General features: G+C 39.8%; 3 protein-coding genes across 3 annotated transcripts; 2 read left to right on the top strand and 1 right to left on the bottom strand.

Moving 5' to 3' along the window:
• The first annotated feature begins 4,344 nt into the window (after positions 1–4,344).
• LOC129378229 (uncharacterized) lies at positions 4,345–10,282 on the top strand. The gene is made up of 8 exons (XM_055058524.1): positions 4,345–4,428; positions 5,470–5,778; positions 6,417–6,546; positions 6,727–6,792; positions 7,017–7,175; positions 8,564–8,601; positions 9,798–9,981; positions 10,100–10,282. The coding sequence occupies exons 1-8, from the start codon at positions 4,356–4,358 to the stop codon at positions 10,197–10,199; spliced, it is 1,059 nt and encodes a 352-aa protein (XP_054914499.1). The 5' UTR covers positions 4,345–4,355; the 3' UTR covers positions 10,200–10,282.
• On the bottom strand, positions 10,281–15,957 carry ccdc96 (coiled-coil domain containing 96; the record flags this gene model as incomplete). The annotated part of the gene is made up of 3 exons (XM_055058606.1): positions 10,281–12,702; positions 12,773–13,105; positions 15,247–15,957. Coding segments are annotated over 3 exons (1,377 nt in total), but the record flags the coding sequence as incomplete, so codon positions are not given.
• A 102-nt stretch (positions 15,958–16,059) lies between these two features.
• On the top strand, positions 16,060–22,874 carry tada2b (transcriptional adaptor 2B). The gene is made up of 2 exons (XM_055058523.1): positions 16,060–16,366; positions 18,627–22,874. The coding sequence occupies exons 1-2, from the start codon at positions 16,097–16,099 to the stop codon at positions 19,839–19,841; spliced, it is 1,485 nt and encodes a 494-aa protein (XP_054914498.1). The 5' UTR covers positions 16,060–16,096; the 3' UTR covers positions 19,842–22,874.
• Positions 22,875–25,503: the final 2,629 nt, after the last annotated feature.

The raw sequence follows: 25,503 nt of genomic DNA, 5'->3' as shown, positions 1-25,503 counted from the left end.
GTTGCCTTCAATACAACATGTTTTTACAAAACAATGTTTGTTCAAATCAGTCTTGAAGAACAATCTCACCGTTCGACTCTCAAAGCGCTTAGCATACGTCTGAATTCTTCAGTTGTGTAGCAAGCAATGAAAAGAAGGTAGACGTTTGCTACATACATGCAGTGCTGATGACATTACAAGCATGACTCTAGTTGCACATAGTTTTCCTTCAACTTTGGAATGATGATGCGAGTGTTTGAGAACTCTACCACACTGACCAACCAGACTCCTCCCCTCCCCCATATTGAAATAGGGCTGGATGAAGGCTAATGATTGGAGGGTCATACAGTGTTAGGGTGACTGATTTATTCTGTAGGCTTTTGTTCATGGTTATTTTTTGTTGAGGCATTGCGTCTTAGGACATTGTCCCGTCTCTTATGTTCTTATGTTTTTAGTTTTGGGTAGTTGGTACGATGCGTATCCATGGCAAAGAGGTGTTATTTTTACTACTGGGAATACCAGAGCATACAGCCCAGAACAGGACGTCAATTAATTGTTTTTTCTCCTATTTTTCATGCTTTTATGCTCAAGTTTTTACTTTTAATGTTTTATGCTCATGAGTTTTGGATTACTGTTGTCTGAAAATGCTTTGCTGGTAAACGTGGCTTCGCTGTAAACGGTGGGCTGTTTCGTTTGTGGTTAAAATCTAAAAATGCCCACTGATACGCACACAAACACAACGCGGGTGTCGCATTGCAGGTCAACTTCCTGTTGACCTACAACTTCCTGTTGCATGCATGCTGCTTGTTTGCCTTCAACAGCAACAGCAGGATGATACAAACCATCAGCAGATAGAAACATGATTCGGCGGGTTTGGATCAGTTTGACTTTGGTGAACCTCCTGTGGATCCTCTTCTTTTCAACACCAGATTCTTTTTTGGGTAAGAACAAAAGAAGGGGCAGAACTTTGATTGATTATGTTCTATGTCCTGTGATGTTGAGCCTTTGTTTCTGATTTGTTTTGTAACTGCCATCACCTTAAAATTGCAGCCTTTAGAGGGATGTGTGTGACACTTAAAATGTGCTATATAAATAAACTGACCTTTTCCCTTTGAAAAAAAAATGTATTTGCAGTGTTCGTCGAGAAAAGAAGCAGCAGCTCTGAGAAGGCGGAGTTTTGTATTAAACATAAATTCAATTTTAACTGGACACCAACAGAAAGGGAAGTCATCACCACCAGCACGACTCTGCAAGGTAAGCTTCAGCTTTTTTGGCATCAAGTATCTGTTTTGGACAACAGACTGACATCTTGATTAAACGGACGGCGGAGTCCGGCGGTAACAGACGCTTAAATTCCGTGTCAAAAGGTTGAGACCTTTTCCTGTTGTGGGCAACGGGGCCCGGCGAATACCCGTGGTTAAACGGACGGCAGAGTCCGGCGGTAACAGGCGCTTGAATTCCGTGACAAAGGGAAGGGGGAAGAAAGGGAAGGAAAAAGGAAAAAGGAAAAAAAAAACCTTGGTATTTTATTCTATGTTGCATGCCTTTGTGTTTTGTGTTTATGATGTAAAGCACTTTGAAATGCCTTGTAGCTGAAATGTGCTATACAAATAAAATTTGATTGATTGATTGATTTGATCTTGCTTTATTGAAAACAGAAGGAAAGTCTCCTCAAATTTAATGACACTCCTTCCAAAGACATGCCATCCACATTAGCTGTGTTTCCATCACAAATATGTGCAAAACATTGTCAATATTATGCTAGTATATATAAAAACATAATTAAAAATACATAAATTCACAAATGTTTCCATTGAATAAGAAACACAATTAAAATCGCAGGTAAATAAGTTTGTAGCTAAAAATAATGCTGCACCATAATCCTCCAACTACTTTCTATCATCTACTTCTTTGTGGTTTCTGCCAGCAGCAACATCCCCCCTTCAACACAGTAAAATAATATGTTATGTTTGCGCTATACTCACATGTGCATATTTGCAGCAAATGGGAAGAGTGAAGAGTTTAACTCCATGGACAAGTGTCTCACAAGTGCTGCACCTCAAATGTGAGTGGTTTCTTCCACCCATCCATTTTCTTCCACCCTTGTCCCGGGTGGGGTCAGGGATGGGAGATAGTTATATATTTTTTTTCTTAATATAACCAGAAAAGAAAATTGGGGCCCTGGCAATTGCAAAATTATTTGTATCCTTTTTAAAATTATTATTATTAAATTAAATATTAAATAAATTTATGAATTTTGACAAATTAAAGCAGCTAGATATAGTTCTATGAATTGACAGATAACGGCTTTAGGTAAAAAGACTCCATCCATTGATTTAAACAGGAAAATCAACATCAACCCAGAAGTAAAACCAAAAGTCAACATCAAACCACCTGAGCAGCGGGATGTGAACGTCAACCAAAGATATTTTAACAGTGAGTATATACTGGATCTAACTTCACATTTCTGTCTATAAATTGTATTTCCTTCTCTTTTCTTTTGTGAAAATCCTTCACATTACATTTATTGTGAATTGGTGTAGCATACATGAACTGAATTGAATTTATAAGCTGATTTATTGAATATTTATCAGAAAAAAACATAAAAGAATGCTCAAGTTTTATGTCCATGCTTGTTGGGTAAAGAGCCTGAAACTTATTGCACTTTGAGGCTGAAACATCTCCACTGCCGTCTGTTGTTTCTTGAACTCTGTGGCTGTACAACCATCAAAACTTTACCTAGGATTCATAAAAGTTTGGAAATCACATTCCATTTTACCAAAGGAAGGGGTAACATAACCAATGCTTTCAGAGAAATATCTGTGCACTGTCAGAAACACTGGCATCTTTCTGTTGGGTGTCCAAAAAGTGAAAGGCTCACTTTTCATGGTGGCACGATGCTTGATTGTCTTCTTTTCAGGTCCAAATTTCGCTCATCACTGCTGCTTTATGTTTTCTACAAGAATGGTGGCAAAAGAACAGATTCGTTCGTACTACATCACCGGTCGCCACTGCTCAAAGTCTGCAGTCTTGTAAGTGTTGGCCGTCAAGAAGCTCATATCGATCACTAATATTGTCCTGAGAAAGTATCTTGTCTTAAGAAAGGTACTTTCTGAGATGTGACAGAATATGTGCTCATCCTGTCATGCTGCAGCCTCAAATATAACTTAAAATAGTGCTAATGTTTGATTTTTATTTGTGTTTTCATCTGTACCAGCTTCGTTCTTCTCTTCTGTTTCAGGTTCGTCATGAGGTCGGGGAGTTACATCTGTGTGAATCCAAAGCTCTTGTGGGCCCAGAAGATCATGAAGGCTCTAGACAAAGAAAGATTTTAAAGTCACCAGGAGACTAATTTTGTTTTTTGTTGTTGTCGTTTTTGCTTCCAGTGGAGATAATGATCATTTTATTCTCTGAGGATTTTGTCTGTTTGTGCATGTCAAAAACAACTGACAGCCTCTAACTTTTATAGTGGTTCCTCTTTTTGGAAAGATGCAAAATATCAGCACAAAGTCATAAACAGAAGAAGAAAAGCCAGATTTCATCAAAATTACAAACCATCGGGAATGGTTTGTAATTTTTGTAATGGCATTGAGAATGTTTTTTGCTCAACCCTAAAAAAACAGGAGTTGTAACTTGCTCAATGTATAATGGAAGGAATTTCTTGTAGTTGGTTTTTATAGATTCTTAAAATCAGTTTCTGTCCACTTGTCTTTACAGAAACTGTATTAATATTGTTTGTTTGTTGGTTATCCTGTTGGAGACTCTGCCTCGGCTCCCTGCAGTTTCAGCAGGTTTAAGATTAACCTACTTCTCCCAACTGCACAAACAGTGGTTGTAATTTAATGTGTAAATACTTTATTCCATAAAAAAATCTATAAACCTTCTTTCTAATTGTTCTGTAGTTTCAATGTCTCCTGTTGTTCAAAGCAGCCTGTGCTCCAGTCCAGCAAATCTAACAGTGACAGGAATCTGGATTTTATAAAAATGAACACAGATCTGTTTGAACCCAGAACCTTCTTGCAAGGCAGTGTGATGCTGCCACTGGCCTCACAATGCACCCAACAAGAAAATAAAATAACATATTTATTACTTTACCTTTAACTGCCAAAGTGATGAAGTGACTCTGATGGTACGTCTGTAAATATGAGTTCATATTAAACCATTTTATTCTGTTTTAATCAAAAATGCACACAGGAACAACTAAACAAGATCAGCCTGTAGGGTGTATAAGGAGATTTTTTTTATCAGCTTTTGTTTCCTTCCTTATCTGCTTCTGGGCAATCAGATTATGATCGTCCTCCATAATTTAAACTTCGTGTTGCATAACCAAAGCCAGTAAGTCTGATCAGAGCCTGGGTGGTTGAATCAACGTCCAGATGATCAGGATGGTTCCCTTCTTCTTCACTCACCTGCTACTGATGACACTGCTGTTTCAACACACTGAAGCAAGTGAGTACAGAACAGTATTGTTTGTTTCTCTAGTGATAATCCATCTTTTAGGTAGTTGTGTTGCACAGATTTACAAGTTACATGTGTAACAGGTGATAGGGATCTATTGAAGGAAAGTGGGTATTACTTTCTAAAGGAATAAAGTTCTTCAAATTGGATTTTTTTTTCTTATTTATTGTGTGAAATTATCTAGACTTTTCTCAACGACAAAACTGTAAACTTTGTCATTTTTTGTTACCATTAGGATTTTGTATTTTGTCTGTATTCCTCAGGGTGAATACAGACAGCAAAGAAACATGGCGTGTCATTTTCCCACCAAAGAAGAAAAAAAAAGACATTAAGAAATGTAATCTTGTTCGTTTAACAGGCACATGTTGACTTTATTGTTTGGGCACCAACACAATGCTGAAACTCAGGCTTCCAAACAAGCTTGACAACACCGATGAACAGATTCATATGAACGACTAAATGGACGCGTCACCTCATCTGTTAGTTTTTAAATGACTGAATCTCCCTGACTATTCAGGTCGCGTTATGATTTTCTATACTTCTCAATCTGATATTGCCTCGCTCCATACGAACTGAGTCGTTTTTGATTACCTCTTCACTTTTCTGAATGCACGGTCATGCAAATCTCCCGTCTTTCGTCTGTCTCACCGGGTTCTTCTGGTCACAGTGCTACCCTGGTGTTTTTTTTACCTCGACTCTCCTAGGTTTTCAATGATCTGTTTCAAAACGCCGACACGATATTGTTGGTTTTTGTAGCTTAGCCTGCTGACGCGACCTTTCTGAATTCTTTCCTATTTTCAACACATCTTTAAAAGAGTGAAGAGCGGCCTCTCGTTGCTCAGTGTGGGTTACGCAATGACAAAGTTGCATAATTTCAGACCAACTGTCCAGTTAGTAGGCGACCAAACTAGAACAGGATCACCTGATTCTGTTCAAGTGCACTCAACAACAACCATGAACATTTTCATTTTCAAAGGAAGCATCCATATCTAATCAAGTGTATTTAGTTTTCTTCATTATTTCTCTCTACAGACAAGGAACTGAGGAGACAGAAGCCACCTACACATGATGAAGCTGCGCATTATCAAGAGTTTTGCTTGAGTATTCCTGAAGCTCCTCGTTCGACCCGTTTGGATTTTGAAACCCCACAGCCTACAAAGTCGGCATCCAAACCAAAACCACCCAGAGAAAAACCCAACACTCCCAAACTGCGAGGACAACAACCCAGACCAAAACAACCTGCTGTTCCTGGAGCCCCGTTGCCTGAGGAAAAGACCTATCCACCTGCTGGTGTTCCTGAAATAGTACCCATAATTGCCCCCTTTGGTTTGTACAGTTCAGGTGAGGCCTCTTCCTGTTACTAAGAGGTGCTTTCACACTTAGTAATCTGGTTTGATTGAGGACCGAAGTTGCAACATTTTTACATTTCCAGCTGATGTGGTTGACTTCTACGCTGCAAAGTCGAACAGACGAAACCTTTTGAATAACCTGTTTCTCTCCTCGCCTGAGGTGGCGCGGCACTGTGAACAAGTGAAGGAAACGACACAAAATTTTCTGAACATATGCATATGCATTTGAACCGTACCAGAGTTCAGTTCAGTTCACCCAAACCTACAGGCTTTCATTCCAGCCTATCTGACGTTCTTTGACAGTTCTTTGATTTTAGAACCCAAAGTTCTTGTTGTTACAGGACTCTTTTCTCTATGGATAAAAACAAACCCTTAGGCAGTATTTTCATGAGGTCTTCTACTTTTTGTGCTGGCTAAGATTCGACAAATGCTTAATAGTGCTGTCACCGTCAATGCCCTGTGGTGCAACTCTTGATTTACCAACTAATTTGAGCCTTGTTGCGTTCATGAGCAGGTGCACCAAATGGTTTTCAAATTCTTCCTGGTTGCTCAACTTCTCGCTTCAATTTTTGTCATTGAATGTTCATATTCCGTTTGAACATATATGTATTTTGCTTTGCTGAATGTCAGATAGAGACATCGAAGTCTCAGACGGATGCTACTGCAAAGAACAAAACAAGAAGTCGTCCACTGAGACCTACCAAGTCAGCAGCCTGACCATACACTATCCCAGTGAAACCTGCAGATCTACTGAATACATGTGAGTCAGCGTGTGTTTATGGGAGATGATGCTTGATGAAAGCAGGTTAAATTTTTTCGTTAATGCAAACGTATTACTTTCTGTGTAAGTTGGATGTTTAACAGTTTCTATGGGATCATCATAATGATTGTTTGTTGAACTCAAACAGGACCAGCAATGCCTCCACCTCTTGTTTTTCAGTGAAATTTTAAAAGACGGAAGGAAAGTTTGTGTGACGTCGTTCAGCCTTCTGGGTCATTTTTTACGGTACGTGCAGAAGATGAGTTGAGTTCCTTGCTGCTCTGCAGAGAGATATCATAGTTTCCCGTGAAAGCTTCTGTGCAACGTCTTATCTCACAGTCGCTATTTCATAGTCAGAGTGCACTCAAAGCTATTTCCTGGCAGATTGAAAAGCGACTTTTTGAGTATCCACGGCAACAGTTTCCCCTTTTGATTTTCTGATAAGAATGTACGACTCAACCGACCCACAGGACTCTGTCCCAACCAGTGCCGGAGCAAAGGTCAACAGAATCACCTGAGATCACATCTACTACACATCAGAGCACCACTGCAGAGACGTCCACCCCGACACAGCCGCAAATCAGAATCGATGGCTCATTTATGCATTATGGACCAGCTGGAAACCTGCAGTAAGTTTTACCTGTTAATCTGATATTAGCACTCAACAGTGTTCCATGTCTAAGTAAAGACATTTTGTGTGTTAACAGCACACAGCACAATTAATTTACCTTTAACTTTGGCAACTAAATGTTTCAATCCAGCAATCTGTCATATTTTACATTAGAACAGGATCTTCCAGAAAGCCTACACTCTCATCTTTTCAGGAAGTCTAATTTTTTGGGCCCTGCTATAAGCCAGTTCTCATCCTTTTAGCATTAGCATTGTCCTTAGCATTTGAAAAAATATAAAAACACACAATTTGTTGGAAAGCAATTTTTGGTGACTGACTTTCAATTGTCAGGCTTAAGTGTTGAAAGATTCTCTTGGCGATCAAAAAGACAACACAAAACTCCACACAGGTCTCCACACAAGATCTCGTTTATTTATTTCACAGTTTTGTTGTTGCAGCTGCCAATTAAACTGAATGTTACAATCTGGACATGATTATATGAGTTGTTTTACCAAGAAATCAAACAGAAGCCTTCGATTTCTCGGCACTGCAGCCTCTCCGGAGCAGCTTATTATAACTGGACAGTGAAACAAATTTTAGTTTTTGGTGTTTTTTAGTTAAACTCCAAGATGGATAAAGGGAATATAATAAGAGAAATCCTTTCTTCATCTCAGTCACTCTTTTTTCAGTTCATGTCGGTGTGTCTTCATTTGTCATATTTTACTTTTGTCAACAAGATAAACTAACCATTGCGTATCATCCATCCATTGTCTGTGTCCACTTACCCTTGCAGGATCATGGGGGTCTAAGCAGTGGCACACTCTATGTGAAGCTTAGGGGTGCTGTGCCAATGAGGGCACCAACATTTTTGGAGATCGTAATTTTCTTTGGTTTGTTTTTCATTTGAATTGTGTTGTTCCCTGATGACAGAGAGCTAAAGATGGAGAGACAGGAAAGAAAGCTCTTGGGGGCAGAAAATGTATGGAAGAGGAATCATGGTAGAAATGCCAAGACAGAAAATAAAAGCTTTTCAATGTGGTTGACAAACAGTAGCTAAGTTATTTCAGTCTGTCAACATGAGGCTTGTAAATATTAATCACTGTCTTTCAGCTGTGCTGCAGTTACAGGTGAGTCAGGGTTTGAGCCCTTCAAGGCAACACACAAGCATTGAGTATTTATAAGTGCTTTCAGTCTGTAATTATAATGTATCATTTTTACATTCTCTTTTCATGCAATCAGTGTCCTAATCCCCATTTCATTGAGTGACAAAAAATTTACATATATTGGGAAAGAAAAGTTTTGTGCTAATTTGTCAGTGCTTTGATGGCTCACCTGAAAGGAGCATTCCGTCAGTTCTGCAGTAGAGTCGTTTCTAATATAAAAACTAACCTTCCACCATTCCCACAGAGACACAAGACATGATGTTAAGGGGTCAGACTTCCTAGGTAAGAGCTTTATTTTCTGGGGATTATTTAAAGTGACTTTGGTAGAAAACAAACAAACAAAAAAACAGCAAAAATTCCAGAAGCGATTCAGCTTTAGTCAAATTATTTCATACTTTTTTGGGGGCAGGCTTACCATAATGACATCAATATGTGGCAAAAGGATTTGGCGCTTTTGTTTACTTGATTGCTTTGGTGGGAAACGGCACAGATTAATAAAGTGTCACAGATTTGTGTTTCTTCTATTTACTTGGCTGCAGTTAGTTGAGTAACTTTTTGGAAGAAATGCACTTTTATGAGTATTCTTCTAACATCATCCGTTTATTTTTACTTTACTAATATTATCAAGTATTGCTACTGTTACTTGAATAAAATCTTTGGCTGATCTACTTGCTGTAGTTAGCTTCACCGACTCAAAACAGACTCATGGAAACCTATACTTTGCTTCATAAATTTTACATACAATGTTTTTTTAAGTTTCTTTTGCCTACATTTGTTGTGTTATCATTATATTGTTTAGTTGTACTACTTTTTATTATTCATTTTAGTTTTGAAATACCATAATCTGCACATAACTGTATCATTTTTTACTATTTAGACAGATGTTATGATCAGTTTCCTCAGTATCACAGCAGCCTTTTAAAGAAATATTTAAAAAGAAATTACCTTTATGTGAGTAATTTCTTGGATGGCAACTTTTACACTTTTAGAAGAGTAAAAGTCTCATATGCTCTTTAGCATATGATAAAAAAATATGCCAAAGAGTTGCTTTTCATGCTTGATTAAATGTTTTCAGGCCTCTGCCTCAACTCTGGCTTTTAAACATTTTCAAGGTTTGCACTGATAAAATGACATAATCCCAAGTAATATTCAATATTAAAAGTTGTGTTTTCATTAAAAAAAAAACCCAGAAGCTAAGTCTAGAAATCATCAAAGTTTTGACTAATGGATCCATGATGTGTTCCAGTTAGTGGATTCAGTTACTAAAACAATAATACTTCAACAATTGAATGCGAGTTATTTATAGCTATATTTATTAATTTTTTCCCACCACTGTCTAAAGTTTCTGATTATCCAATCTAATTTTGTGCTTCTGAAATATGTTTTTTCTTCTCCAGACCAAGAAACATGCTTATATTGCATTTTGTTTTTATCAAGTTGTACAACTTCGTATTATATTTTTATTGCTTTTATTACAGGCCCTGTAAAGACAATGACTGCTATACACCCCTCTGGACTTCTGGTTACACATCTGAGTGTTTCTGCCATTGAAGAACCTTGTATTTTCTGCATGGATCTTGTGACGTGGAACAACTTTGACCCGAAGGACGTTCAGTTGGTGGAATTGACTATGCCATCATCCAAATGTCCCCCCTTCATCATGTAAGGTTTACACTCTGCTGTAACACAAGCTGAGCGATTACCATCACCGCTTTATTTTGAAATGTTTTCTATTTGCAACCTGTAATTTACACCAAGCGATGTGTCTTTTGCCTTCCAGTGTCATCCTGACTGATGGACGCCATATTTGTATGAATTCTTCCCACCCTGAGTTCCTTCAGCTCTTGGACAAGTTGGAAAATAAAGAACCTTACATCTGACACTTAATGTGGTAGACTTTACTATCTGTCTGTCTGTCTGTCTGTCTGTCTATCTATCTATCTATCTATCTATCTATCTATCTATCTATCCATCCATCCATCCATCCATCCATCCATCCATCCATCCATCCATCAAATAGATAGATAAGATATATGGTTGGGAAGCAAATACAGCATCATCATTAAATGTTAACTATTAGGTTTAACATTTTTGAAAACTGAAAAAAAGACTGAAATTAAAAACTTCATTTACTGCATGGCTTTATGGCTTTTCTTTTTGTTCCATGACTCAGCATGGTTATTCTTTTAAAGCTTGTACAGACATGTTACTAGAATGACCACCTAAACGTCTCAAAAGACGTCTGGTCAGTACACATGCAGTGTACTGACCAGATGTTTTAGTGGAACTTTGATTCAGTTTAAAGTAGAAAAGGATGTCAAAAGATCTTGTATAAAAACACCGCAATACGTTCTTGTCGGCATGAAGTCTGTTTTGTGATGTGAAGTTTGTCAAAATGAACCTTGCTCGATAAAGTGTAAGAGGAAGGAGGGGTTTTTTAAGGTTTAAACTTAGGTCATGTATTTCTGGGACTCTTATTGTGAAGTTAAAAAGGAAAACTTCCTGCTTTGAAGTGTTTTATTTACACATGTATTGATAGCCCTTGTTACAACAGCATGGATGAACCCCCGTCTTTTAGGCATGAGCTGCAGAATTAGACAAACCTAGATACAGTGGACTGTAGTTGAACCTATCTGTAGATTTTTCTGTGAAACTAACCCTAACCCCTAACCCTTGACCTTTGATGACCTCTAGAAACATTTTTCTTAATATCTTTAGAATGAAAATTTTTGCTGCACAAACTAGCACAAATGTAGTTGAGTTGATTGACACCTACTGTGATTGATTTTATGAAAGGGGCGGGGAGAGCTGGTTGACCTTTAAACTTTAATTTATATCTTCAAAGCCAAAGCTGCACAAACGTTTGACACCAATTTTGTCTGATTTGAAGAAGGAGTGGGAGAACGGGGGGGCAACTTCACTGAGGTCTCAAAGCTACGTCTTTCTCGGTCTCTGCATTGGCCAGGCTACGCGCAGACTCGTTTTCATAGCAACTGACAACGCCCCTAAAAAAAAACACTGAAATATTTTCCACACAGAGCAGAACATGTAGTACGTTGCAGTGGTATGGGTTTAGGCTTAATGTTTATTTTGTGATTATTAAGAAGTGATTGCTGTGGTAAGAAGAGAAAATTATAAATATATTGCTGCACTTGATTTCACTGTATGGCGAGCTCAATGTTACTGTCTCTTACTCTGCAGTTGTGGGATCATGAGCGCCCCCTGCCATGACGCAAGAGAACAGATTCAACTCATCTCGAATCGGATCTCTGCCGTTTCTGAGAGACGTGAGCTGTGTTTTGAGATCATCGTTTTCACTGACGAGGATCTGATATTCTGATTAAAGGTCTCGTGGTGTGAGATCATTTCCATCTTCAGAGCGCTTAATTCTGCTCGGAAGATATTCTACCATCCCCTTGAATTCCTTCTTTTCCTTTTCGAGTCTCAAGCAAAACTTAGCAGGGTCTTTTTTCCCCCAAAAAAAAGAACAAAAAAAGCACTGGAAACATAGATCGCCTTCTGTCATGTTTTGCATTTAACCAAACCGATCTTCTGCACTCTGAACAAAACGGGACGCTAAGAACAAATTTGTTGCTCTGAAATGTGGAGCTACAGGAAGATGGATCACAGTCATACTGGGGGATGTAGGAAAGGCTTTAGCCACTCAACCTCTCACAGCAGCCTAAGAAAGTGACTCACTTGCTCTTTGGTTACCTAGCAACAACCGGCTGAGTAACTTGCCAGCAGCAGATTCAGGTTTCGCCCGCGTCACTCATTACTACTTAACAATAGAAAGCTACTGAATGGAGTGAAAACTGTGGATGAAGCAGGAAAGTTTTTGAGTTTTTCTGATATTTAAAATACAAAAAACAAATAATCATTGACATGAACTGACACTAAACAAGCGTTTCATGTGATGTGTTTTTCAGCCATATTGTCCAGACCTAAAAAGAAAAAACGTAAATAAAATGTGATGTGCAGTAAAAGAAAGAAGGAAGAAAAAAGGGAATAACAAAGAAAAGGGTTAAAAAACAAACAAACACTAAAGGTCTAGCCCTGAAATGACAGTGGTTTGCTCCTCCCCACCCAACACTTTGATGTAACCTCAGCCTTCCTGAGCCTCAGCTCCTCCAGATGTTTCTCTAAAAGCTGTGATCCGTCCAGCGTCTGCTCCAAGTCCAGCAGCAGGTCTCTGTCCCCCAGCAGCCCACGGCGCTGGTTCAGTCTGGCGTTGGCTCTCTGTAGGCGGTTCCGCTCCAGCCTGGTTTGGGTCAGGACGTCCCTCCTCTCAGCCACCAGGACTTCCAACTCAGCCAACTGCTGCCGCTTTGCCCGGACCTCCGCCTGGCTCCAGAGCAGCTTCTCTCTGACGTTTGACAGGACCTGATGGGCGCAGCGGGTCGGCGCTGGTTAAGCGACTAACGCTGTGACACTGTCGGACCTGTCAGCTCACCTCCAGGCTGCTGCTGATCCTCCTTTGTAGCTTTAGGGATTCTTCTCTTTCCCTTCCCATCTGCTTCTTCCTCTCCAGCATGCTGGCCTGCAGCTGCTCCAACTGGACCCTCTGTGGGTCTTGGCCACGGAGCTCCACCTCCAGCCTCTGGATCCTGGACTTCAGCGAGAAGTGCTTCAGACGTAGCCTGGTCAGCTGGTTCTGCCGGACCTGCTCTGCTGTCAGCACCGCCTGCACTTTGGACCGGGCCAGGTCCGTCCCCAGGCGGGGGCTCAGCGCCGCCAACGCAGCATCCCGCTTCAGGCTCAGGAACACCTCCCACTCTGCCTCCACCTCAATATGTCACACAAGACATATTTATCAAATAAAACGTTTCCTTGTTGTAAAATCTGTGGTAAGTTCATTATTTTGCACAGGTTTTTCCTCTTGTCCTACTGATTGCTTGTTTTCATAAAAACATGTTTGAAATAAATGAATGAATATTTTCTGGACATATAGTGAAATTTTATAACACAATAAAATAACTATGTCACTTTCAGTTGTCAAAAAATGGTCCATATGTCAAATAGGGCTTCAAATAAGTTTTACTTCCTGATTCAATGCCTTAAAATTGGGCCATCAGTTTAAAAAACACTTTAACAAATTATTTTAAACATCAAATTTGTGATTTTCATCTGTTTGCCATAATCACTGAATTTACAACCCATAGAGGGTTGAAATATTTCATTCTATGTGTAATGAACCTATTTAATATGTAATTTATCAAACGAGTGACAAAGGACTTTGAACCTCCCCACGATTCATTTTTTGAGATGCAGCTGAAAACGATGACATCAAATGACTGCTTTGTGCCACCAGATGTCAGCAGATCCTACACATTAAAACACTAAACGTCATTTGGTTCGTTGCTGAATGAAACTTGAAGTTCTATCGTTCAAATTCTAGAGGGAGTCATCTGACCTGCTCCATCATCAGAAAACGAGAAATGACTGAGATATTCTACAAGAAAAATAAGTATTTTCTGACAAATAAAAATGAAAGTATGGGAACTGATGCTCTTACAAATATAACGTGTATTAAAAACACTCAGATGTATATGTCAGTGTGATTATATGGGCTTTTAACTATTCTCTTTCTCTCTGTTCTGTCATCCATTTTAAACATTTAGTGTAGTACCCTGTTCTTTATGACCTCTCCTCCTCTTTCTGCTGTCTTTCCTTCTCTCCTCTGATCTACCTTCTGATCTCATTTCCTTCCTGCCATGATCAGAAAAAAAATGAAAAATTCAACATATAACAGCAACATTAAGCTAGTTGTCTTCATATTCTTCACAACAGACAACAAAAAATAATTCTAATTCATTAGATATGCGTCAAAACATTGAACTCACATATGCAATAAGAGCTTTTTCTGGATATATTCACCCATCAGCCACAGGTTCATATCTAAAAGAGCTGCTAGTTTTCATTAAAGTCTTCAGAGTGAAAGCTGTGGGGAAACAGCTGAGTTTGAGCAACAATGGTCGCCTTTATAGCTGCTGTCGCCTCCTCCGCCTCTCTGGCAGAGATGAATCTGCACCTGCTCCAGACTTGGGAAGAACCACTGGGCTCTTTTAATCCGAGGGACCCAGAAATGTCTGCAGTTCTGGTAAAGACGGGCAAAAAGTCATCCTTACTTCGGTGCTAACTGGCATTCATGGCCTTCCAGCCTATCTTTGCCAGGGGTGCCTATAAATGAACATACTTAGACAGCTTTGAGTGCCTAACACCTAAAACACTTACGAGCTCAAATTCCAGGCAGCAGAGACAATATCCAGTAACATGTCCTGGATGGCATCATCAGTTGTTAGCCAGCACCGGTAATCCAAAACAAAATAAAACAGACATTCAACAGTATGCTTTGTAATTTCCTGAAATGTAGTTTTGCACCTCATATGTAACAGGATGAACACTTTCCAAAAATTATACTTTTGTCTGACCAGTTTATATAACTTAATCCAAAAAGTTGTTTTTTTTTTGTTTTGTTGAGGAAAGCGACAGCTACCAAAATAATTAGAACAAAAATTCATTTTACTGTCATTGTGCAAGAAAGCACAACAATTTAAAAAAGAAAATAGGAAATAGCGCAAATAAATACATTTAGATAAATATAAAAATATAATGGAGACACAGAAGCAACCGGGATGTGAAGAAATAACTAGATAAATGATGTTCTGCATTTGGATTCAAAAAGCTCTTTATTTTGTGTTTTTTTCTGGTCATGAGTGGTGTTGGCCTATAGAAATGCTTTTTAATATGTTTTAGCCTACTTTGTGTTGTCAGGCAGTTGATATCTTGATTCTGTCTGTGATCAAACCTGGATGAAATTGAACTCAACAATCAAATTGTGGTTAAACGGTGAACTCGTGACTTTACAGCAGGAGTCAATTACTTTTTTTCAATACACTTTCGCAGACACACTTTCCAGACACCAACCTCGCCCAGCTTGTCGCGGGCCTGTGACCTGAGCTCCTCGGCCTGCTGCTGGGCCGTCTGTGAAGCGGTGCCGAGCTGCTGCTTCAGCTCAGACAGGACCTGGACGGACCGCTCATACTCCCGAAGCTGCTCCTCCTCCCGCCTGCCTCTCCCCAGCTGGCCCCCGTCAATGGCTGTGTTGTGGAAGTATTGAGCCAGCCTCATCTGCAGCTGCCTGTTTAGTTTGCGGGCCTCGTCTCTCTGTGTGATCAGGTCTTGGAGGGAATCTTCGAGTTGGACTTTTTTGTCGGTTGTACCTTCAGCAGCAGCTGTAGAACCGTCTCCCTCCTGCGTGGGACTCTCTGTCTTTGGGGTGTCGAGGTTTAACCCCAAATATCGGCCACTGTTGCTTCTGTCGGTCTCAAAAATAACACTCTGACTATGTGACGTCGCGCGCTCGGAGTTGGTTTTGAGAGCCGTTGTGTGTTCTGACCCACCGGTGGCTGGTTCTTCAATAGAGGGGTCTGTTTTGACGTTCCTGCTGCTAGAAAGTTCTTCGTCGTGATCTGAGAATATAATGTTATCAAATCCCTTCTTTTTCTCATTGTCTTTCTCCATTTTAAGTTTTAAATTCGCCGAAGAATAGTTTAACTTGCCTAAAACTAAAAGGCTCGTGCAGTTCTGTAGTCGGTGACACTTTTCGTTTAGTTTGCGTTGCCCTGGAAACTGAATTCAGTAGCCAATCAGAGGCGTTCTGACGCTCTCCAATGAATATTAACAAGAGGAGTGTGAGAGTGGCTCGAGATGAGAGGTTCGTTGTGCGCATGCGCCGAGTGGTGCCTCCTACAACAAGAAGCAGCAGCCAGGCAAGATGGCGGACCTGGGGAAGAAGTACTGCGTTAACTGCCTCGCAGATGTTACCAACCTGCGGCTTCGCTGCACCGACTGCCCAGATATCGAGCTGTGCCCGGAGTGCTTCTCGGCGGGCGCCGAAATCGGCAACCATCGTAGATGGCACGGCTACCAGCAGGTCGACGGCGGGCTGTTCTCACTGTGGGGTCCAGAGGCAGAGGGAGGATGGACTAGCAGGGAAGAGCAGTCGCTGCTCGATGCCATCGAACAGTACGGCTTTGGAAACTGGGTACATCACTTTGTTGTCATTTAATAACATACGTTAAATAGCATAGAAACACCAGCAGACAGTAGCTAATGGCAAGAGTGCAACATCTCCAGCGGTTTTAGCGACGACATATGTCAAGTTTTAAGTAAACACAGACTGTTGTTAAACTTTACGAAATCTTAACAATGTTATTGAGAATTAAAAGCAAAGAGAGAATTTGAAATACTTTATTAGTAATGTTTTACCTCGTTTTAAAAGTTTTGGCAGTGTTCTGATTCCAGCCTTTACAGATTTTGGAGATGGTATTCAGAACAGTTAGATATTTTCTTACCAAATGAATTATGTTTATTTGACCAATCAGCATTTAATTCTCACCATTCCCTGTCCCTGCTTTATAAATACCACCACAATGTTTCAGTATATATACGGTTGTATAAAGAGTCAGTTTTTCTTCATACATAGCGTTGTGATGCAGATAGCTTATTAGTTTGTCAATATTTTTCTGATTGAATACTGACTTGTCAATTTTAACCTGGCATCATCACAAAGAGTCCCACAGGAAGCTGAAGCATGACTTTAAATAGACTTCTGCTTTGATCGGCTCACTGTGATGTAAAATCTGCATTACTTTAAACAGTCAAACCTGACTATGATTTCTCTTTATAGATGCTAGATTTCTTATTGTAGTGAGTAGCACTTTTTTTATGCCAATCACAAAAAGTGATTGTAATGTGTTTGGCATTTTGACAAAATTACCTGGTCAAGTATGGAAGATGTAAAGATGGAAACTAAATTGGATCAGCCAACTGAATAGACACAATTACATAAATATGTAATAAAAAAAATGTAAAAAAAAAAAAAAACGCTTCACAAATTGGAAGCTGGATTTTTATCTATTTAAGTGTAAAATAAATAAATTCAAGATCAATCACTTTGAATATTTTGGATTTTGAACTGGGTTAAAAGCGAATACATCAGCTGCATGTGATGCACATGAAACGCTTGCATGATTCATTTAAATTATTTTTCTACTTTGCTGCTTCTGAAGAAACTATTCATGAATCGGGTCTGTTGGCGTGTTTTGCTGAGGCGCAACACTACCCGCATGATACATGACCACAGCGACGGCATTGTTTTTGCTTTTGTTTCTATTCCCAAAACTTCCTATATTGCGTTGGTAAAGAAGGAAGAAAAAAAAAAGAAACTCTGTGGCTTGACATGTGTCTACAGAAACCTTTCAGAATGAATCGTTTAAGGCGTATTAAATTGTCTAATTAATGCTTTGTTTTGTACTTAGTTTGTGTTGAAATCTCATTTTATTCTTTGATATCTTTGACTAAACCAGATGTCTACATTGGTGTGGGCAATGAATAAATTAATGATCATGCTTAACTCAGAATTATCAAGTTATTTATTTACACACAGACTTTAAAAAAATAAATACAAATATCTACATATCACATAAATTATTTATTTTTTCAATTTTTGTATTACATTTCTAAATCTTAGTCCGGATTTTGTACTACAAACAAGCAAACGTGGGGTGAAAAAAATCCTTGAATATATGTGAGAATAAGAACTATTTAGCACTTATTTTTTAGGTAACTGTTTGAAAGTAACTGTCACCATAACCACAAATGCTGCTCTGGAATAACATATGCATGTGTAATATGCTTCTTCAGGACACCAGTCAGATAAAGAAGTCTGATTTATAGTCCTAAACTGTACACAGTAACTGCATTTAATCATATTTTCATATTTATTGATACTTTCGTTGAACAAATAGTGGAGAAACAATCCCGACAATACAGTGTTTCTTTATTTAACATCAACAATTGGAATTTATTGCAACAATAAATCAAATATAATTAGAAATGTATCACAATAAATGATAAACAATGTGATACAATAAATGCGCACTCCTGCAGCCTGTCATTATTTACATGATCCTCTTAATAACTTTGACCAAAAACACTAACGACTCAATCCATTAATCAATTACAGAAAATGCTATATTTAGCAGTTTTTAAATGTTTTCAAACAGTATACTCATAAAATTTCCAAAACTAAACACTACAGGTGTAAGTAATCTTTTTTATGAAGTATTTTGTGTTAATTGGTTGTAAACAATGTCCTAAAACAATGCATATTTTTAACCTAGCCAAATTTACTGCCCAATATTACGACTTGTATTATATCAACGGATATATAAATATACCCGTTGATATATAACTTTTTGTATGTGCGTGTGCTTACACAAATGTGAATCTCTCTCCTGAAGGAGGACATGGCCGCACACGTCGGACCTTCCCGAACGCCGCAGGAAGTCATGGAGCATTACGTCACCATGTACATTCACGGTAACCTTGGTAAAGCCTGCATCCCCGACAGTATTCCCAACAGAGTAACTGACCACACTTGCCCAAGTGGGGGGCCCCTATCACCCAGCCTCACCACCCCGTTGCCCCCGTTGGACATAAGCCTGGCTGAGCAGCAGCAGCTCGGCTACATGCCTCTGCGTGACGACTATGAAATCGAGTACGACCAGGATGCAGAGAAGCTCATCAGCGGGCTGTCGGTTAACTATGACGACGAGGATGTGGAAATCGAACTAAAACGTGCCCACGTAGACATGTATGTGCGCAAGCTGAGGGAGAGGCAGCGGCGCAAGAACATTGCCCGTGACTACAACTTGGTGCCTGGGTTTCTTGGCAGAGACAAGAAAGACAAAGAGAAAGAGAAGCCTGGAGGATTGCAGGTCATAGGTGGTTCTGTCCCTACGGGTGTATCGGGAGCATGCAGCGCCACAGTCGGACCAGCCTCCACGATGACGACGGTCTCCGTCCCCATCCCGAGCACACCCAAAAGAAAGATTACAAAGGAGGAGAAAGAGCAGCGAGTGAGGCTACGGGCGCTCTGCCAGTTTATGGCCCATCGGGAGTTTGAAGAGTTCTTCGAGAATATGCACAAGGAACGGGTGCTGAGGGCCAAGGTGCGCGAGTTGCAACGCTACCGCCGCAACGGCATCACGCGCCTGGAGGAATCCGCAGAGTACGAAGCCGCCCGTCACAAACGGGAGAAGCGCAAGGAGAACAAAAACGTGGTGGCCTCCAAACGCGGCGGGTCAGGAGGGGCCGGTCTCGGCTCTGGGTTGGGACTTGGCGGTGGCGGGGCAGGCGGAGGAGGCGGCGTCACGGTGGGGCTCGGGGTTGGAGGCGGGATCAAGGAAGAGAGCAAAGATGGTGAGTTTGCCGCCATCGAGAACTTGACAGGGTTTGAGTTGCTGTCAGATCGGGAGAAGGTGCTGTGCAACTCCCTCAACCTGAGCCCAACACGCTACCTGACTGTCAAAACCATCATCATCAAAGACCACCTGCAGAAAAGGCAGGGTATTCCGGCAAAAAGCAGACTGCCTGGTTACCTGGACAAGGTTCTCAAGAAACGCATTCTCACCTTCCTCACAGAGAGCGGCTGGATATCCAGAGACGCCGCGTAGCGATCCGTCTCCGGTCGGTAATCACAAGCCGATGATCACCGGTAGCCGTCTAGCTTCACGCTCTGGAGGCTGAATGGAACTACTGCCTCTCAACGACTACTTTTTCTAGTTCTTATTTTTTTCACCTTGGGAATATGTACAATTCAAATAAAAAAAGATGCCCCACTTAAATAATAACTATATTTTCATACGAGTTCTAGGAACAAAAGCTTAAAAAAACATACTGGGCTCAAGGATGTCCAGCACCTTTTGAGTTTACTATTGTGTGCTCCCCGCTACAATTCTTGATGAATAAATTATGGTATTTTGCATTTTGGGATTTATTTATCTCAAGTGTCACTCCTAAGCATCATTGTAAAAGGTGAAAGAACGAACGAGTGACACCTATTTCATACTGAAAAATAAGAGTGTTCCACTCAAATGATGTTTGAAACCACATGTTTGCTGAGGATCCTTTGTGATGACCTTTTTGTTTTCACACTATATTTGAACCAATTCACAGAATTCCATTCAGTTTCATGCACTGGTACCGTCACGTTGTTTTATCAATGCTACATTAGCACCAAAGGGGTAATGAATGGTTAGTAGACTAAAGAAAAATGTATTGCAATCATCAAACGAGAAGCTTAAAGTTGAGTGTTGTCCAATAGCGGACACCGCCAATGTTCCTTGAAGTTCCAGCTGAATTACTAACCGGCAGATTGAAAGTATTTTGATAAGAATAGTGTGTTAAAAATGGGGGGGAAAGTAGGATGCAGAGTTGTGTTTAATTCAAACCCGCCGACGTCTGGTTAGTGAGTTTTATTTGCCTTCGTCAAGAGTGGACACTGTTGTGATTTAAGGTGTTGTAGAAACGCTAAAAGGTTCCCTAGAAATTTCACCCTAACGCTACCAGTAGGGTTGTTAAAATACAAAAGTGCCTAAACCTAGATCAGAGAAGAGCATTGCCTTGATTCCAGTCAGCGGTTCGTTACACTAGTTTATGATTTAGCGTATTCCGGAAACTTTTCCACCGCCAATTGGACTCTAACTTGGAGACACCTTGCATTGTGACATACTAATGTGACGACAAACTTGACAGATTGGTACGCATCGTCCTTGACGCAAGCGATAATGTCCTATTTCCCCCAATGAGTAGAGAGTGACAGTAATAGCTCCACCCTAACCATACCGTATAGTTCTCCTGTTGACCCGGAGAATGGACCTGGGGCCCAGGAATGATGTGGTTCTGGTCGGTTGTAGGAGTCTTTTTTACTATGGAAACAAAATAGTGAACCGACCCATGCCATACCGCTTAATAAAAGTGAGGCATGAGTGTAAACACATTTTATAACCTGCTACATTTTCTTTCGCAGGTGGTTTTAGAAGACAGAAACTAAAAGACTTGTAAAAGTCCTGTATTGTCACAGAGCCAAACCTACTGGTATCCCTGCTATCAATACTTCATACAGACTCCCTGTTCCCAGCAGGACAGGGCTTTATTTCCTAAGACAACAAGAATAGAGAAGAGACACAGGGATTTTGACTAGATCAGCTGTTTCCTAGCTCTTCTACAAATTTAGGGTCTAGAAACTTAAACGGCCAAAAAAGAACATTGACTTTGGGTGTCAATGTCTAATTAAACATCACACCTTCCCATTTTACTGGCCTCATTTTATCTAAAGTTGCCTGGTATTACATGAGGCAACCCTTTTCTGACAAGGTTCCTTGGATCTTTAGAAAGCCCACAGAACCGCAACCGCATTCTTAACGTTGTCGTCCCTCGTTTCCTGCCAAAGTTTCTAATATGTCAAAAAAGCTCAGAGTCTCGTCTGACCAAAGTACACAATTTTAACAAACTCCCCAATTTTCCTTTTTTAGTAATACGGTAGAAATGTGTTTTTTTTTTTTTTTCTGGTGGCAACTGGTTGCCACTGAAAAAATCATTTTAAGTTTTTTTTTTTTTTGTGCTTATATTTGCTGTGAGGGGTATTTATCTGTACAAGGAGAAATTGGTTAATTTAGCTCGAAAACCTTTCTTGAAAGGCTTTGCGTCTTGGATATCCTTTCTACTACAGCCTGTTATAAGGTTATAAAAAAAAAAATAATGTACTTGTTCTCTAAACCCAGAGAAAGATCCTCTGCTTCTCAGCTTGTGCATTAAAACCATGTGTTCCCTTCTCCCAAAGTCTCTCATTCTGAGGCCAGAACCTGAACAGCATTACCAGATACTTTCTTTCCACATCACTGCTCTTATGTTGGGTTTCCTCGTTTGTTTAATTCTACTTTAAAGCTAAACTGACTCCATCTTTCTTGGACATGTTTCTCGGATCATCCAGCAGTTGTTAGAAAGAAAAGGAGAAAATGTGAGTTGATCGTGGAACATCTGTTTGCATTTGTTGTTAATGTTTGCCGTGGCAAAGGAGGGTTGGGGATCATTTGTCCTTGTCATTTTTGAGCATATCCCCTGGCTGTAATGAGGCTGTAGAAGTTCTTGTGATACAACAATCAATGTATCCAAGTAGTGAATGTATTTCTGTCGAAGGGAACATGAAGTGTTCAAAATAAGATCCTAACCAATGTTTTTATCGTCTCATATGGGCAAATTTGACAATGGAAGTCTTCATATGTGCTGAGGCGTGTCTTTCACGCAGGCTACTGGGTGTGGAACTTTATCTTTTCCAGACATACCCTGAGACCAGTGAGACTTTCTGTCCTCATTTATATTTGTCCTGAAACGGTGTTGGACTTAAAGGAAACACTGGTTAGAGGTAGAAAAATCTAAATATAGCATAAATGTTTTATGTTTTGAACACTTTGTGGAGGCGTTCGTTTCCAGTTGGTGACTGAAAGCTTGAAATTGAAGCTGTGTGATTTCATTTTTATCTTTTTTTTTTTCAGCATTCAGTCAGGATTTTTTAGAAAAAGTCCTAAAAAGGGTGTCTATGCGTACTTATTTGAACCAAATGTAAATAATTTGTAAGATAAGAAATGTGTAATGTACAGTATTTTGTGTTGTGCAAATTTTTATAGGTTTTGTATTAAAAACAGAGTTTTGACAAAAAGAATGCTTTTCTTTTTCTTTCTTTCGTCTTGTTCCATGTATTGGTCTCACATCGCAGAGCCGTTTTACTTCTCCAGTGCTAATTAATTTAATATTTGGAAATGGGGAGTAAATCTAATGTTGACGCTGTTGAAGCACACTCGGAGAAGGATTAAACAGGAAGTGAATGAGATCTGCATGTCGATGAGGTCCTTTTGGCGACAATGTTTTCCTTCACAAAGAAAGAAATCGGATTCAGATTCTGCTGGTACCACCTGGTGGTAGAAAGAGGAAGTGATGGGAGATGTTCGTACCTTAACTTCCAAAACATTCATTACTTCTGACTCAAAAGCGCCAGAAAAATCCACTCTGATGTGCTTGCAGCTATTTAAATGAGCACAGGATGTTCTTTGTGGGCACGCCAACTGCATTGCTGGAGGAGGAAAAGAACACCATGCGCACAGTGAAGAATGGTGGCGCCGTTCCTTCGGCTCTGGAAAACTGTGGCTATGGAGAACAAGATGGATTCAGTCGAGTATCAGGAAACCCTGGGAGACACTGTAATAGCAGTGAGGAAGAAGAAGCTGGGGTGTGTTTGAAATTCCAAAGATTACGATAATGTAAAGAGCATCTCAATGTCCACTAAGGCTTGATTTCAGAAGTCCTAAACAATTCTGCAGTCTAAACGATTCATAGCCATTGTTTTCTTGGGATTCTGTTGTGTCATTTTTTAAAACAGTGGTGTGGCATGCAGACCATTCCTCAAAGACAATTCTCATGTGCCAGTACTTCATAATTAGTCCTCTTGCCTCGTCATTGAGTCGATCCGTAAGCATGGCAAATTACTAGTCCAAGTTTATTTTTTTGTTTATTGCTGGCTTGTACGGTTTGCCAGTGGACCCAGTTTGCATTGGGGGTCAACTCCTGTTTCTTGCAACCACAAGGAACAGCAATGAGTCCCATGGTTAAAGTGTTTACAAGTGCAGTTCTGCAGTCAAGTACAAGATTTAAAAGTTTGATAGTAAAGTTTTATTATATTATTTTTACTAAGGCATGTGGCATGAAGCCATGGCTTTTACAGATGGGTGAACAGCTAATGTGGATTATGTTTGAAGGATAATACAACATAAAAGAGAGGGGGAAGTACTTTTTGGGGTGATTATTGATTATTTGATTGGATTGGATTAGATTATGCTTGTTCATATGAAGTGGCCTTTAAGACAGACACTTGAATCCCATACAGCGCCATATGTCACAATTGGCAACCCTGGAAATGATAAATACGAATAAAAAAAATGTTTTATTGCATAGTCTTAAAGAACACAAGAGAAAAACATTTAAATTTAGAAACCCTTTGTTTTGATTAATTGCTTCCAAAATCATTTAAATTAATTTACATGTTATAGACCACATGTGTCAAACTCAAGGCCCAAGGGCCAAATCCGGCCTGCCATAGCTTTTTATGTGGCCCTCAAGACTCCATGTTATAGCAACAGGCCCCTCCAGTTTTTCACAAATAATAATTCACACAGAAATCAACAACTCCTCACATTTTCTTCTGATTTTATCAACATGTTTTGTCAAAAATTAGCCAAAAACATTTAGGTTCAAGTGACTGCTGTTACTTGATGGCAAGTTATAGTCCACGACTAATAAAAGGTCACATTTAACATAATATATTAGCACAAATATTGTAAAAATTCCTTACAAATATTTCTAAATTAGCTCCACTTAATCTGTTATGTTGATTGCAGAGAATTACAAGCACAATCCTGGATGGACTGAATAGTGTGAAAAGATGTTCAATATTATGTTATTTTATGTAACAGTTATTGAAAGCTGAAACGTGTATTTATTGATATTTTAACAATTGAATTGGTTTTCATCAATACATTCTGCGCACCCGGATGATTTACATCGAGAGATTCAACGATTGACGTCCCTCCTGCAAAAAGAAACCATGCGCAGGAGAAAGGACAATCAGAAACTGGCCCGCCTAGAGGAAGAACTGGAAGAGATGGATTTCCAGGTGAAAAAACATGAACTGAAAATGGGGTATTTTGATCAGGCCATGAAGGCAAAGCAGGATCTTGAACGACTACAGCGTTTCTGTGATCCAGAAATTCTTAAAGTCTTGGCCATTACTTCCCAGGCTGGGATAGAAGATGAAGAATTGAAAGCAGCAGTAGCTAAAATTACTGCAGAAAAAGACAACAGCAAGGCTCTCAAAGAAGAGCTAGATGATTTAATGATATCGAATGAGGTGCTGCACTCCAAGTATGAAATGGACATGGCACGGATGAAGCAGGAGGTCAACGATAATAAGCAGCTGATTAACAGCATAATAGCTGAGAAGGAGGAGATGCACCAAAAAGTAATAAAATTAACTCTCCAGATTGAGGAGAGAAAATTTCAAAATTGAAGGAGGAGAAGGAACTTTTTGAGAATCTTAGAGCAGAAAATGCCGTACTAAGAGAAACAAGGCAAGAAATTTGATTCCTGCATGAGAAATTATGTAGTGCACAAATTGAGTTGGAGAAAGTCAGCATTCACTGTGACAACTATGTGACTGAACTGAAACGGCAAGCAGACCAAAACCATCAGAACAACAGGAAACATGACTTCCAAACATCTGAAGAG

Source organism: Poeciliopsis prolifica, unplaced genomic scaffold, assembly GCF_027474105.1.
Source record: "Poeciliopsis prolifica strain line A6 unplaced genomic scaffold, Auburn_PproV2 SCAFFOLD051, whole genome shotgun sequence".
Classification (NCBI taxonomy): Eukaryota; Metazoa; Chordata; class Actinopteri; order Cyprinodontiformes; family Poeciliidae; genus Poeciliopsis; species Poeciliopsis prolifica.
The sequence above is the reverse complement of the archived record's forward strand: the minus strand, read 5'-3'. Positions and strand labels throughout refer to the sequence as shown.